Source organism: Lichenostomus cassidix, chromosome Z (genome assembly GCF_008360975.1).
Source record: "Lichenostomus cassidix isolate B80296 chromosome Z, HeHo_3.0, whole genome shotgun sequence".
NCBI lineage: Eukaryota > Metazoa > Chordata > Aves > Passeriformes > Meliphagidae > Lichenostomus > Lichenostomus cassidix.
The window spans coordinates 40,835,609-40,849,030 of NC_139511.1; the positions used below are offsets into that span (position 1 = coordinate 40,835,609).

A 13,422-nucleotide genomic window follows, 5' to 3' on the forward strand; every position below is an offset into this window, starting at 1 on the left:
TCTTTGGATGCCTGAGTGAAGGCATTGGAGTCTAACTATATCTTTTTTCTCATAAGGGGGAGCTAATAATGAGGATCAGTAGTGGTGTGTAGGAGATGTTATGAAATGCTACATATTCAGAGAAAACCCCCAAAGTTTATTAGGCATCACATATCAGGAACTCACAACTAATGGACACTCTCAAAGTTAATTTCTCTGATTCTGTTCTGTAACAGTGAACAAGTTATTATCTTCAACTCACAAAGCTACTGCCCAAGCTATGTTAAATTATTTTTGGGAAAAGCCCAATATAGAGGTGACTAGTATCTCTGAAAAACACCAGAAAGGGCTGATGTACCTTTATCTAGAGCAGTCTGTGGATGTTAATTCTGGTTAATAATGCTTCAGGATGCAGAAAGGACAAGGTAAGTTGCAAAGTAATTGTACCTTGGATTGCACTGCCTTTCCTATAGCATCCTATGGCCTGCTGGTAACAAACCTTTAGGAGGAGACTTTTGGAGACTCTGGGATCTGCTACTGGCTTGCATTTCTAAGCCCCATTTTGGCAAAGAGTCTAGGTTCGGGGCTTCAATTTCCCTCACTTTATATTAAGATGCATTTTTATTTCATGTGGCTGGAAGTCACATATAATTGAAGAAGCCTGGAGACCTGGCTTCTTCCCTTCCATAAGTCTTCCTTATCCATGGGCATATGGGTAAGGTTGATGAAACAGCCTAGTGAATTCCATTATCCCTGTTTACTTAGATTTGTCCCTCCTTGGCTCTTTGCATCCCTCCATGGCTTTGCCTGCTTCTCTTGTGCTGTGGCACAGGGAGGGAGCTGGCAAGGGATCAGGACAGGCAGCATGTGGCTGCCTAGCTGCAGTGAAAGCAGCAGCTTAAGAATAGCAGCTTTTGTTTTTAAACAGTCAAACTGATACCAGGAGCCAGGAGAGCCTGGCTACCTGGAAAAAAATGAGGCTTACAGTGTAGGTTAAAAAAGAGGAACAAGGAAAAAGATGGGTTGATACACAGACACTGAGCAATGAATTTGATTGAAGGCTTGGAAATGTTTTAATAAAGAATGGTTAAAAAACTGTTCAGTGGCCCTAATTTTCAAATCTTGTGGCTATAATACAGGATTTTTCTACAGAAAAAATTATTACCTCTTACAGTCATGCCTAACTTTTTCATCCAACTTTCATGCTGAAAATGGAATAATGTATCGGTACATATAAAACACCAAGCAACAGTATAACTAGTAAAAGAAGACTTAAGTCTGAAAACTGAGGTGTTAAAAACAAAGAAGTTGCAATTTTTGCTAATATTTAGCAGTGGCTTATTCTGTGGCTTTTGTAAGTGACATGCTTTTCTGTAAAGTATGATTATGAGCATGTTATCTACTATGCAGCAAACAGTATGACAGTGATGAGTTAGCATTTGCATAGATGTTTGATTAATAAACCTTTTGGCTCAAACAAGTCCCCACAGCTTTCCCCCCCCCATCCCTTATTTTTTGTTTGCATACAGATGTGGGAATAAAACTCTCATGCTATGCATAAATTGTAGTGCTCAGTCTATAGATTTTTCCTGATCCAATTTGTGATTAAGAGCTACAAAATAAATAGCAATAGAAACACAGTTAGTTTCGTGTACTAACATATGGTTGCTAAATGCAGATCTTGGGAGGTTATAAAATTAACCCATTTTTACAAGTCACCTGTATACAGTATAATTATTTTACACAGCTGTGAATAAAAGTAATTACTTTTTTTATAGTCTCAGATATCCTGGAGTGGATTCCTTCCAATATGCTCATTTTCTTGGTATGTGGATATAGCTAAAGCATAATCTCTGACTGACGCTGACTAAATCTTGCACAGTGTATGTCATTTTGATTTGTTGCATACTCTGCTACAGTTTAGCATTCATTAATTCTGCTGAACCTAAAAAATTCACACTGCAGTCTCTTTTATCTCTGAATAGGTATCTGCATAAAATTTTGTTTATTGTCTAGAAGTTTTGTAGCAAGGGACTAGTTACAGGAAGTAATTTTGTGTTTAGTGGGTACATTTGCTAATGGGTTTCTTTATCTCTTAGTGCACAATCCATTTTGGCTTTTGGGAGCTAATGTTCTTGCTTTCTTTCTCTGTTTATTCCTGTATATTTTCATCAAAGTTTCTTCGCACTAAAGCCCATTACTTCGTCACATATTATTTTTTTTATTAATGTATAAACACTATTTCCTAGAGAATCTCCTTCTGGCTGTAGACAGAGTTGATACCGAAGTATGTCCAGCATTTCTCTGAGTTTGCAGAACATTGCTACCCATGTTACATGGATGATAAGCATCAAAACTCAAACTCATGCAGATTACATTAGGATTTGTTATTAGTCCATTGACATTAAAGGTCTCAGAAATGACACATTTCAGTTGTAACAGTTTGTGGAGTTACATCTGCTCCTGGAAGATGAAGGACAGAGTGACAATCTTTTCTGAGCACTCACAGTAATGAAAGTAGAAAACAGACATTTGCTGTTCTTTTAAAAAATACTGTTGTAGCAATGGTCTGTGAACCTCTGATATCTCTTTTGAACAGAAATGGCACAGCACTTACAAGCCACAAGCCTGGAGCCCTATGAAAGCAAGCAAAAGTGCTATTTGGGTATAAACGCAAAACAGCAAAACAGTTCCTTTTCTGAAAATGAAATCATATGTCAAGTGTTTAATTGCGATAACAGAATGGGGTTTGCTATTCTTTTAAATGAGGTGGGGGGAACACTGTAGTACTGTCCTGGTTTCGACTGGCACAGAGTTCATTTTTCTGCAGCTGGTACAGCTGGTACAGTGCTGTGTTTTGGGTTCAGTATGAGAATAATGTTGATAACACACTGATGTTTTAGTTGCTGCTATGTAGTCCTTACCTCAGCTCAAGGACAATTTTGGTGTCTCGTGCCCTGCCAGCAGGCAGGTGCACAGGAAGGCAGGAGGGAGCAAAGCTGGAGCAGCTGACCTGAGCTGGCCATAGAGCATCCTGCGCAGTGTATAAACTGGGGAGGTGCCCAGCGGGGGGACTGATCGTGGCTCAGGATGGAGGCTGGCATCGCTCGGTGAGTGTTGAGCAATTGTATTTGCATCATGGAACCCCCAAGTCTAACTTCGTGTGCTCCACCCCATCCCACTGGGGTCGGGAGAGGTGGGTGAGTGCCTGTGAGGTGCTTAGTTGCCAGCTCAGCTTAAACCAGGACAAGTAGCTACAGAGATAGGTGACAGCAAAACACCCCTTGTAAGGCAAGGAGTAAGATGCAATTTAGTAAGATACTTTGGCTCTAAATTTATATGCATTTCAGTAATTGTAAACTGAGGAACAATGTAGCAATTAAGACAACACTTTGTGTAAACTCATACTTAATATAAATTGCCGTTTGTGGAGTGCTTGAACAATTGCTTTACGTTTTTCTGAACCTTTTAATTGCTTCTGGGTAGGAAAGAATTCTGGTTTTGTCTGAAGGAGGTAAGACATCTTCCAGGTGGGGTGATCAAACTGCTGTTAGACCCATCAGTCAGGCCAGAGATGGGTTTACACAAGATTCTGCATACTCTGGCTTTTGGCCTGGCAAAACACTTAACCCTCCTTAATCCCAAGGGCACTTTCAGACAGAGCTGTGCTGAGAGTCAGTGGAGAGGCATTACTGGATAAATGCCAAGGGCTTTTTCATACCTTCCAAGGAAAATACTGTCCTCACATATCCAATCCCTCAAGTTCTCCTTTGTATTTTCCTGGGCTCAGTACTTGCATAAGGGTGGTGTCACAGGGTGGAGATGGGAGAGGTTCAGAGGAGAATTGCGTGCTGCCTGTGTGCTGCGAAAGGAACTCAATTCATTTAAGTTCCCTTGCTTGTTTTTGTACCCTTGTGCATTCTTCCTCAAAGCAGCTCACTTTTTCACTGTAAACTAGTGAGAAAGTGGGCTGTAAGTAGGACTCTTACTTCATCCAAAACGAGGTATACTTGCATAATGTGTGGAAGTAGAGAATATGAGAAAATCCTAAATGTCTACTCTCTGAATAACCTTTCCATTGTACATCATCTCTCCTCTTCACATTTAGTATCCAAACAAAGTATGTATTAATGTAAGCAGAGGTGATTTCACCCATGTCATTTCTTTGACTCATCATTCTTTGAAACTATAAAAAAAAACTTTTGACATCTTGTGAAAACTTAAGGATAAAAGTACTTCCGTGTGTAGAGGGAACAGCGTGGAGGAAACATGATTTACTTACCTAGGAAAGGCACCTGGCAGTTGTGGGCACCTCTTCACATTAAACTTCTGCAAAGATGAGTACAGAAAATGGGAAAGTGTGTACATTTTAACGTCCAGCTGGTGAATAAGTTGTGGTGACAGTCACAACTGGATTAATGCTGATCTCTTTAGCACATTCTAGGTGTTCATTCAGAGCAGTGCATTGGAAGTATATCTTGTTTTAGACTAAAGAAATTAACTTCTTGATATGTAATAGCTGCAGAGCAACTCGGGAAACTGGTGATAGATCACAGATGACACAAGGGTGAGGCAGCACAGCCCATAGGGATTATGACATATTGCTGTGAATATTCAAAGCTGCTCTTTCTAAAGTAGCAGAATGCTGCTGTACCTAGAAAAGTCAGGAAGGATAACTTTTATTCTGAGAAATACTGATTTGAGAGGGCATTAAGAATTATTTAAAGCTTATTAATTTATTGAGCTGTAAGAATGTCTGAACCAAAAAAAGAGCAAGGAAAGTATTTCAGCCTCCAGCCTCTCCTCGTTCCATACAAACTTGGTATTGGTCTCTGATCCACCTTTGAGAAATGGAGGGGTTTCAGCTGCTTTTGAACAAGATCATAGACCTGAATATCAGAGCAAATAATCAGTAACTTGATTCCCAGTGCAGCTGATCCTTAAATGACCGGTCTGTGTACAACATAAAAGAAGTCATTTATGACACAAAAAACCTTAATTGACTTTGACCTCTGTTCCAAGATCCCTTTTTTATCAATCCAGTAAATCATACCTGGTCAGAATGGAGCTTTCTAAAGTAACTTAATTTATTTCTTCAATAGGAGCATTCATTAAAAGGGGATTTAAAAAAATTTTTCTTCCTCTAATATTTCTGTCAACATCATCCATGTTATCAGCTGCACCCTTACAGAAGGCAAGGGATTTTATAAGCCAGAGTTTTGAAAGCATGTGAAGTAGTCTGTGGGAAAGGAAGAGGTGGTAGTTGCTGTTTTAAAGCTTCTGGAGTCTGGCTTCCATTACTAGGGCTCCTGCTGAGATCTCTTGAGAGCTTCTTCACAGCCAGAAATTACTCTGCAAGGTGCTGAGCTGCTCAGCATAACATGCTCTCAAATCCATGAGAAAATGGGAAGCTGTGTCTCTAGAAAGCAAACTTCATCCATATCCTTCTTATTCTCTTACTGATGGCAATTCTGAAGCCATTTGTTGGGGCACAGTGTCACAGATATCTAAATATGATTTTAAATATGCCTGTATTGCCTAATAATTTTTGACTGAAAAAATATTATCTATTGCATATGAAAAATAAGAACTTTCACTAAATTTATGGTATGTATCTTTGGCAAGGAACCTTTAATGTCTTTGGTTAAAGCACAAGGGATTTGGAAAAATAAGACTAGCTCCCAAGTCCAACACTTTCTTCTCCTAAAAGCCTGTTGACTGTTTTTGACAGTATGTAAGAACCTGACACAATTAAAAAAAAAAAAAAAGGAAACCTAATCCCTGCTAAAAATCTTCAGAAAGGTGATAGCATCTTTTATGTGATTTGAAGATACGATGGAGAACTTTGTGTCAGCAATTCTTTTGGTAACTGGACTTTTGAAATGTCTGCTTTGACCCAGAGTTTTTAGGACCAGAGACTTACTTCCCAAATTAAATAACCCAATATGAACAATATAGATTTTTTACATTGAAAACAGCATGTCAGCAAAATTAAATTAGAAGATCTCAGATACTCTGGTGCTGTTTCACTATAATCTGTAAGTGAGGGATATTTTTTGAGTATACTGAAAATATATATTATATATATATATATATATATATATATATATTCAGGGTAGCTGAATTTCATAAGAAATTCAAACAAGTACATAAAACACATATGTCTTTTAATCCCTAGAAATGTACAGGTCTTCACAACTAGGATAAAATTCTGGTTTAACTCAGTTGCAGTGGCCCCAGTGAAAGCAGAAAATATTTCAGATTTTTATTGTGAAAGTCTAAGAGACTCTAGAGAAAGCAACCATACCAGCTCAAGTACATATGTGTTAAAAAAAAAAAAAAAATATATATATATATAAAGGTGCTACAGGGAGAAAAGCAGTCTTGAGGTAACCCTAGAAATGTCATGATTTAGGATAATTGTGTCCCAGGCGTTGCTCTACATTTGTCAATTAATTACTTCTGGGAAGTTGCCTTTTTTCAGATTATAATTTTCACTGTAGGCATAGAGTGTATAAAACTCAGTCATGCTCTTTTCATTCTTAAACAATTTTTTTGTTCTATGCAGAGAATAGTGTCTCTTTTTAATACAAAAAGGCTGAAATATCATTATCCTGCTGTATCTTACTCTTCACAGAACTCTGAATATATCCTTTCAAATTATTTCCTCCAGTAATTTCCAAAGGTTCTGCAGTAAGGAACTGCTGTTAGGTCTGCTAAATCTGTAAAGAAATATTACAAATTAATGGTTTGTAGGACAGTACCAAAACCCTATTTTGTCCAACCGAAACGTAAATCCTTGAGTACCCCTAAGTCATCATCTGACTAGTCCTGAGTTGCTTTGATGGAAGAACTCTTCATAGTTTTATTTTTGGAAAGGTTAATAAAGCCCCACATAAAATCCTAATCTGAATTTAAAAAGGGTTAGAAATATTCATCCTCCCCCCACTCCCTTTTTACTATGGCTATTTGCCTTAGGCAAATTTTAAAGACGTGCTGTTACTTACAGCACGTCTTTAGAATTCAAATTTGTCTCTAGTTAGTTCAGATGAATTAATTAGACTTCATTACACATATTTTACTATTGGATTGTATAGACACCAAAAAAAAAAAGCCAAAGACACTAATTATTCATTTACATTTCCTATGTAAATCGTGGTGGTATTCAGTGTTTCTGAATACAGATAATTCTTCAGAGTAGGAGGAGGAAGGAAATCGTACCTTACAGGCAATTTGTGCCTTCATTTTATTCATGAGCAGGATACGATGATGAAATTTCTTCACTCTTCTGTTATGTATCCAAAGAGAAAGAGTGCTTCAAGCTTTCTTTGACAGTAATTAAACATATTCCAGATTTGGAATGTTTTTTAAAAATCATTAAACTGTTCATCTCTCTTTTTATGAAATATGTACTATACAGTATGTGGGGATAAAACACAAACCAAAATTAGTAAAATAATTTTTTATTGAGAGATAAGGCTTAGTTATAAGTTGAGCAGCATGAACATGTTCGGCCATAGCTTTAAATTGTCTGTGTTCTCTATGGTCTCATGGAAAAGCAGCAGTTCACTCGTTTGCCTGTCTGTACTGGGAATTGGATTTCATGGGGCTGGAGGTAAAGATCTTTTTCAACTTCAGGCACAGTGAAGCCTTTGGCAGGCCTACATAGGCACAATTACATACAATTTTTATGAAATTAACAAGAAATCACAGAAACTATACTCATACTATGCTACGGTGATTAACTAAAGGGTCTTGTCTGGACACAATCAAAAAATGAGGGTAGTCCTCCTCTCTGGGAAAGTGAGGGCAGGAAGAAATTGCAAGAGCAAGAAGCTGCACCTGTTCAGATCTGTTCAATCAGTCATTCAAAGCATAGCTGGCTAATGCTGTTGCAGGGAAAAGTACCATCTTTTGATCTCATCACAGTTCTGTCGGTCAAAGTGTAAGAATGGTCTGTTCTTCAGCTTTTATGGGGAAAAAAAATGAAAACAGATTTTGGAACAGTAATACAGAATAAAATGCTACAAGTAAATGAAGCTCTCTTGAAATCATACGTTTTCAGTGCAAATAGTTTGGAAGCTGTCAAGAGTGTCCTGAAAATGTAAAATGTTGTTTCCTGTTTGCAGTTGAACCATCCTTCCAGCAAATATTTTGTGAAATATTTTAATAACAAGTACACATGGAAACAGTTCAAGTCCATTTGCTTTAAACATTTAACTACCTTTGTTGCTATTTTCACCACTTAGTGCCTTTTCCTTATGTATGTATGTGTGCACATATATATGTATGTATGTATGTTAAATGTAACTTCTTAGTATTTTCCTGAACATGGAGTTGAAGGAAGATATTTTGCAACAATTTAAAGTCTTTGAAAATCTGTGCTGTTGTTTTGGTTCTCACTTTTGTACTTTCTGAGCTCTTTCAGTGTGGCACATTAACTGCATCAGTATTAATGGTTTTAGTCAGAATTGCTCTAAGATACAAATGACACCAAAACAAGGAAAAAAACCTACTCATTTTTGATATACAGTAACTGTATATACAGTCATGAATATACTGTTTACAAAGAGTAGCTGAAGCTCTCTGCAGTTATGTGTCCCGTTTGCTGGACGACCAAAGAACAACTTCATTTGTATTAAACAAGAAACATTGCTGTTTGCCATCCTCCCACTGTTCAGTGCTGTGTCTTGATAGAAGTAAAAGTGGTTATGTGAGTCCTGTAGTCTCCAAGAGCTCTACAGAAGTGTGCATAAATTAGGGGTAAGAAAAGTACAGTGCAATTACAACAGCTGTGTTTGTTTCTCACATCAGACTTCTGAACTGGCTATGCTGGAGGAAATTTCAGTTCTGCATAATCTGTACATAGGCTGTACATCTCTTTAAGATCTTACCTTGTATTTTACCTCTCAGGTTGGTACAGGAGGATGTGGGAATGGACATCCCCTTAGCTGAGGGTGTACTAAGCCCCAGTTCTGCAGAGATGAGACCTGGTGAGAGAAGCTCTTGCTCATTTTCTTAATTGTATCTTGTTCTTGTGGCATTTATGCATTGAGAATGATGTTTCTGTGCTGGTAAAGAATCATTTCAGTGCTAAAAAGAAAAAAGCATTAAGTTTGCTTTATTTAGTCAATTTTCTTCTTCATTTGAGAAATAATAATTATAGTGTGACATTTTCTCTTGTGCATTGTTACCACTTGTTTAGTCTTTGTAAAGTTTTAATAGTCTGTATTATTATTTTATAATTGACTACTGTCTAAGCAAATTAAGTTAGAACAACTTGAACTGCCATACAAGGCAGAGGCAAGGAGCAAAGGTAATCTAGCTTTTGTCTTGTTTAATATTACTTCTATTTAACACTGATTAAGAGATTCGGAGATTTTTTTATTTGTTATTTTATTCAGTAAGATATTGTATAGTTAAAGCTAAAGACGTAAGTATTTGTAAATCAGCACCAAATGCATAAGAAAATAAATATTTACAAAGAAAATAAAAATTTATTTCACTCATGAATTTTCCCAGGACTCAGCAATGTCTTGATTCATAACTCAAATGTTTTGTATTTGCTCTTTAAATTCTTAAACATTGTGGGTCAGAGTATCTTCAAGACCTGATTTCTGTCTGATGATTGCAAAAAAATGAATCTGGATTTAGCATAATTTAAGAGCTCTGAGCTACATCTGCTTCTCCTGTAGATTCGTGGTTTATTTCATTAAACATTAATGTTCATATTTGTGTTTTGTGTTAGATGGTCTTAAATGTCATGGTGTTATTAGAATTGATCTGTCCCAGTATGTTTAAAGGTCATTTTTGAGTCCCTGGGAGATTAATTGTATGTGGCGCAGATAAAGTTCTATTTTTCTTCTTTTTTCTTTTTTATTCAGAACCTCCCAATTCTCTTGATCTTAATGGTTCCCAGCCCAGAAGGATAAAGCTCACTGCTCCAAACATCAATCTCTCTTTGGACCAGAGTGAAGGCTCTATACTTTCTGATGATAATTTGGATACACCAGATGAAATTGACATTAATGTAGATGACCTTGACACTCCTGATGAAGCAGACTCTCTTGAATGCAGTGGACAAGGTAATATTCTAGATTGTGAAAGCTGAGTTCCTCTCTGTTTCTTTTTTTACTATTCACGTGATCAGTCTCATGTCTTTCAGATTATCAGTATGGCTAAAGCATTTCAGAGTTAATGCTAGACATCCAGATATTTTTACTGTCTGCTATTTTTTAACCTTTATTCCTCCAGTGTAATGCATTATCCTTCTATTTATTCAGAGTGTAGAAAGAAGTAGTACAACTGACTTAATAAAGTAAGATCAGCTGCCTAGGGAGAGTCAAAGTCCTGTCTTTGTCCAATACCAGAGCACTTGTCTGAAAACAATTGCTAAAGAAGGAAAAGGCAGTTGACCAGTACTGTAGAGAACACTGCAGCCAACTGCAGCTTCTTGTACCTCTGGCCAGCTCCAGATTACAGTTACATCAGTCATATTTAGAAGTTTAACTTCATGCAAAATGTGGTGGCTGCACCAAAGGTCTCACAATATATAAGTGAGGTAGACACAATGTGATAGGTCTTTTATTAGGAAGAAAGATCTGCTTTTTATTCTCATGATTGGAAAGCTGTGGTGTGGAAGATGTGTGCATAGCGTGATAAAGCCAGCTCAGGTGATGGACCAACAGAATTCTTCATTCCACTAATTTGAATGTCCTTTCTCAGCAGGGCTTGCTGTACAGTCTAGATGCACCCTCATCTTGGGTGGATACTTCACTCTTCCATCACTTATTAATGATATTCTCTCATAGAAATATGATGTAAAAGTTTCGCTCAGGTTACTTAGTTTCATGATAGGGTGTTTCCTATTCCTTGCTAGTACCTTATAAAATGTGTAAGAACTGTAATCATTGATGTAAATATATACTGATCATAACCTATTTGAGGGACAACAAGTATGAACATTTTACAATCTAGAGCAGAAAGAAACTTTAAAAATGGATCTGTTTAAATGGAATTTTCCCATGCATTTACTTTCCTGAATGCTAGTGGGGTTGCTGGAACATACAAGAACAGTTGCATCATTTTAAGTGGTATTGCCAAAGAGGCATTACTGTGTACTCAATCATGCATGAGTGTCTCCAACGTTACTTCTCATTAGGAGGCCAATTTCCTTATGGGTAGATGCAGTGTGGTGACCAGTTGCTTGATGGTTAGAAGATCATGTGGCAGAGGTTAAAACTAACACACACATACACACGGACTCACATGCTTAGAATATTGTGACCAGCATGTGAGAGGAAAAGTCTCTTTCTGCAATAGAACAGATTTTTCTTTTAAGCCCTCAAGTAATTAAATTCAACTCCAGTGATTTTGATAGTAGTTGTATTGTTGGCAAGAATTTCTTCACAGTGGTTTTTTTGCCGCTTTCTAAATATGATGATTTGTTCAGTTCTTAAAGTTGGACCAATTTCCCCAAACTCCTAAGTGAAGAGCTCAAGGTCCAGCTGCTTTGGGTGACATTTACACAGTTGTGGAGTTTGTTTTTAGACACTTAATAATAAAAATGTCTTCCACTGAAATGAGACATGAAAAAAGTAGAAAAGAAAAACAAGAAAAGCAACATTTTATCAAAAGAAGGCAGCAATAAAAGAAGTTGGCTATATGTAATGTTAATCGGATAGCTAAGATTGTAGGTACAAGAACTAGTTCAGAATGGCTTATTTGGATGGTAAAGAGCCTTTGTTATCTTTGTCCTCCTGTACTCTACTATTAGCTGGTATGCACTCTGATGTTACCAGCACTTGCCATCTCCAACGGTTCGGTGTTTCTAAGTGCTGCCAAACCCAGGAAAGTAAATACTGAGAAAATACAGCTGCTGAGACCAGAGAGAAGAGTGATTTTTGTCATGATCAGACCGTTGAAGGTCCCTTTGAACTACAAAAGGCAGCTGAGTAAAGCGAAGCTGGTACCGTGGTTCAGCTCACTACTGAAAAGTGTCTGTGTATTATAAGTAATACAGAAATCCATTTGTTTAAAAGAAAGGCGAAGAAGAATCATCACAACTACAGTATACAAGAAGATAGATGAGAGCAGAAATACTGAAGTACTTGTCTTAAACTAGCACCTGCCTTATTAGAGATTGGTTGATTATCAGTTTCACAGGGTGGGGGTTTTTTGTAACTAATACCATACATTCCAGCATTCTCTTTCAGAAGCCATGCTAGTTTCTGAAACAAGTTTTTTATGATTATTGCTTTAGATGACATAAAAATTGCATTTCTGAAAACCATATATGAATATCAGTGAAGGCCTGATCTCAAATCAGCACTATTTATAAAGCAGGAGTGTTTATTATTTATTCTGCAGATCTTTATTTCCTTTCTGAATTCCACACTGGTGCATCTTTCTCTGCAAAATCAACATTCCAGGCAGTAAAGGACAGCTACTTCATCAGGAAGAGGAAATTTCTATAAAACAGTAGTTTGTGTATCAAATTTCAATGTCATGTTTTATCAGGATGTTGGTAATTTTTCATTGTCTGCAGTTTAAACAAAACAAAACCTGACAAAACAAAAAAAAACCAAAAAAAAGAACTCAAACCCCAAAATCAATTTCATCATTGGTTTGCCAGCTGCCTAGCCCAGCCTCTTTTCATGAAAGTTTGTTCTGCCAGCTACACTTCTCTGTCTCAGTCATGTTCTTTCTACTTCACAAGGAATCAGGTGACCACACAGTCTTCCTAGGCTGTGCTGATAATCCCATGTATCTATTCTAAAAGTACTAGAGCTGCATAATAGTACCCTGTGGAGACCCTATATCCTTACAGGAATGGGCTGCCCTGCAATGGGCTGTCAAAGCTTGCATAGCTTGACTGTACTCATGTAATTTTCATATTGCTATCAATAGTGTCTTTGCAAAACTGACAACATACAAAATTGCACCGAGGCACCTAGGTTTGCAGGTAGTGGGGTTACGCATTTTGTAAGCTTGTTCCCAAGCTTACAAGAATGTGTGATATTTCAAGGCTGAATGCTATTATTGAACGTCACAAGCATTATGCCTTGAGAAAGGCATAAATATATACTTCAGTTGCTCAATATATAATCTGCTGAGCTGCAACTGTTAAACCAATTCAAAATACTGTACTTGAAAAAACCACACCTTTTGTCAGACTGTCCTTCTTTCCAACCTAAGATCTCCTCAAACTCACTTTATGTGGGGTTCCTGAGGAAAAAAAGGCTCACGTGGTCACATTGTATGTGCATGTGTATGTATTTCTTGGTTTTCCATCCCTGTTTCCACAATTAAAACAATTTTATTTTAATATGTTTTTAACTCTTTGGCTGATTAGACAGTGAGGTAGGAGGTGAAATATTCCTCCTTTCTTTCAAGATTCCAGCAGGCAGGAACTAGGTAAAGTAGAGAATTGTTTATAGACTC

The 13,422-nt window shown here is 37.2% G+C and overlaps 1 protein-coding gene across 1 annotated transcript in view; it reads left to right on the plus strand.

Moving 5' to 3' along the window:
- Positions 1–13,422, plus strand: part of PRUNE2 (prune homolog 2 with BCH domain) — a 131,544-nt gene that overhangs the window by 95,263 nt on the left and 22,859 nt on the right. The window contains 2 exon segments of the mRNA XM_085043750.1: positions 8,893–8,972; positions 9,864–10,064. Of these exon segments, the coding sequence (XP_084899876.1) occupies positions 8,893–8,972; positions 9,864–10,064 (281 nt within the window).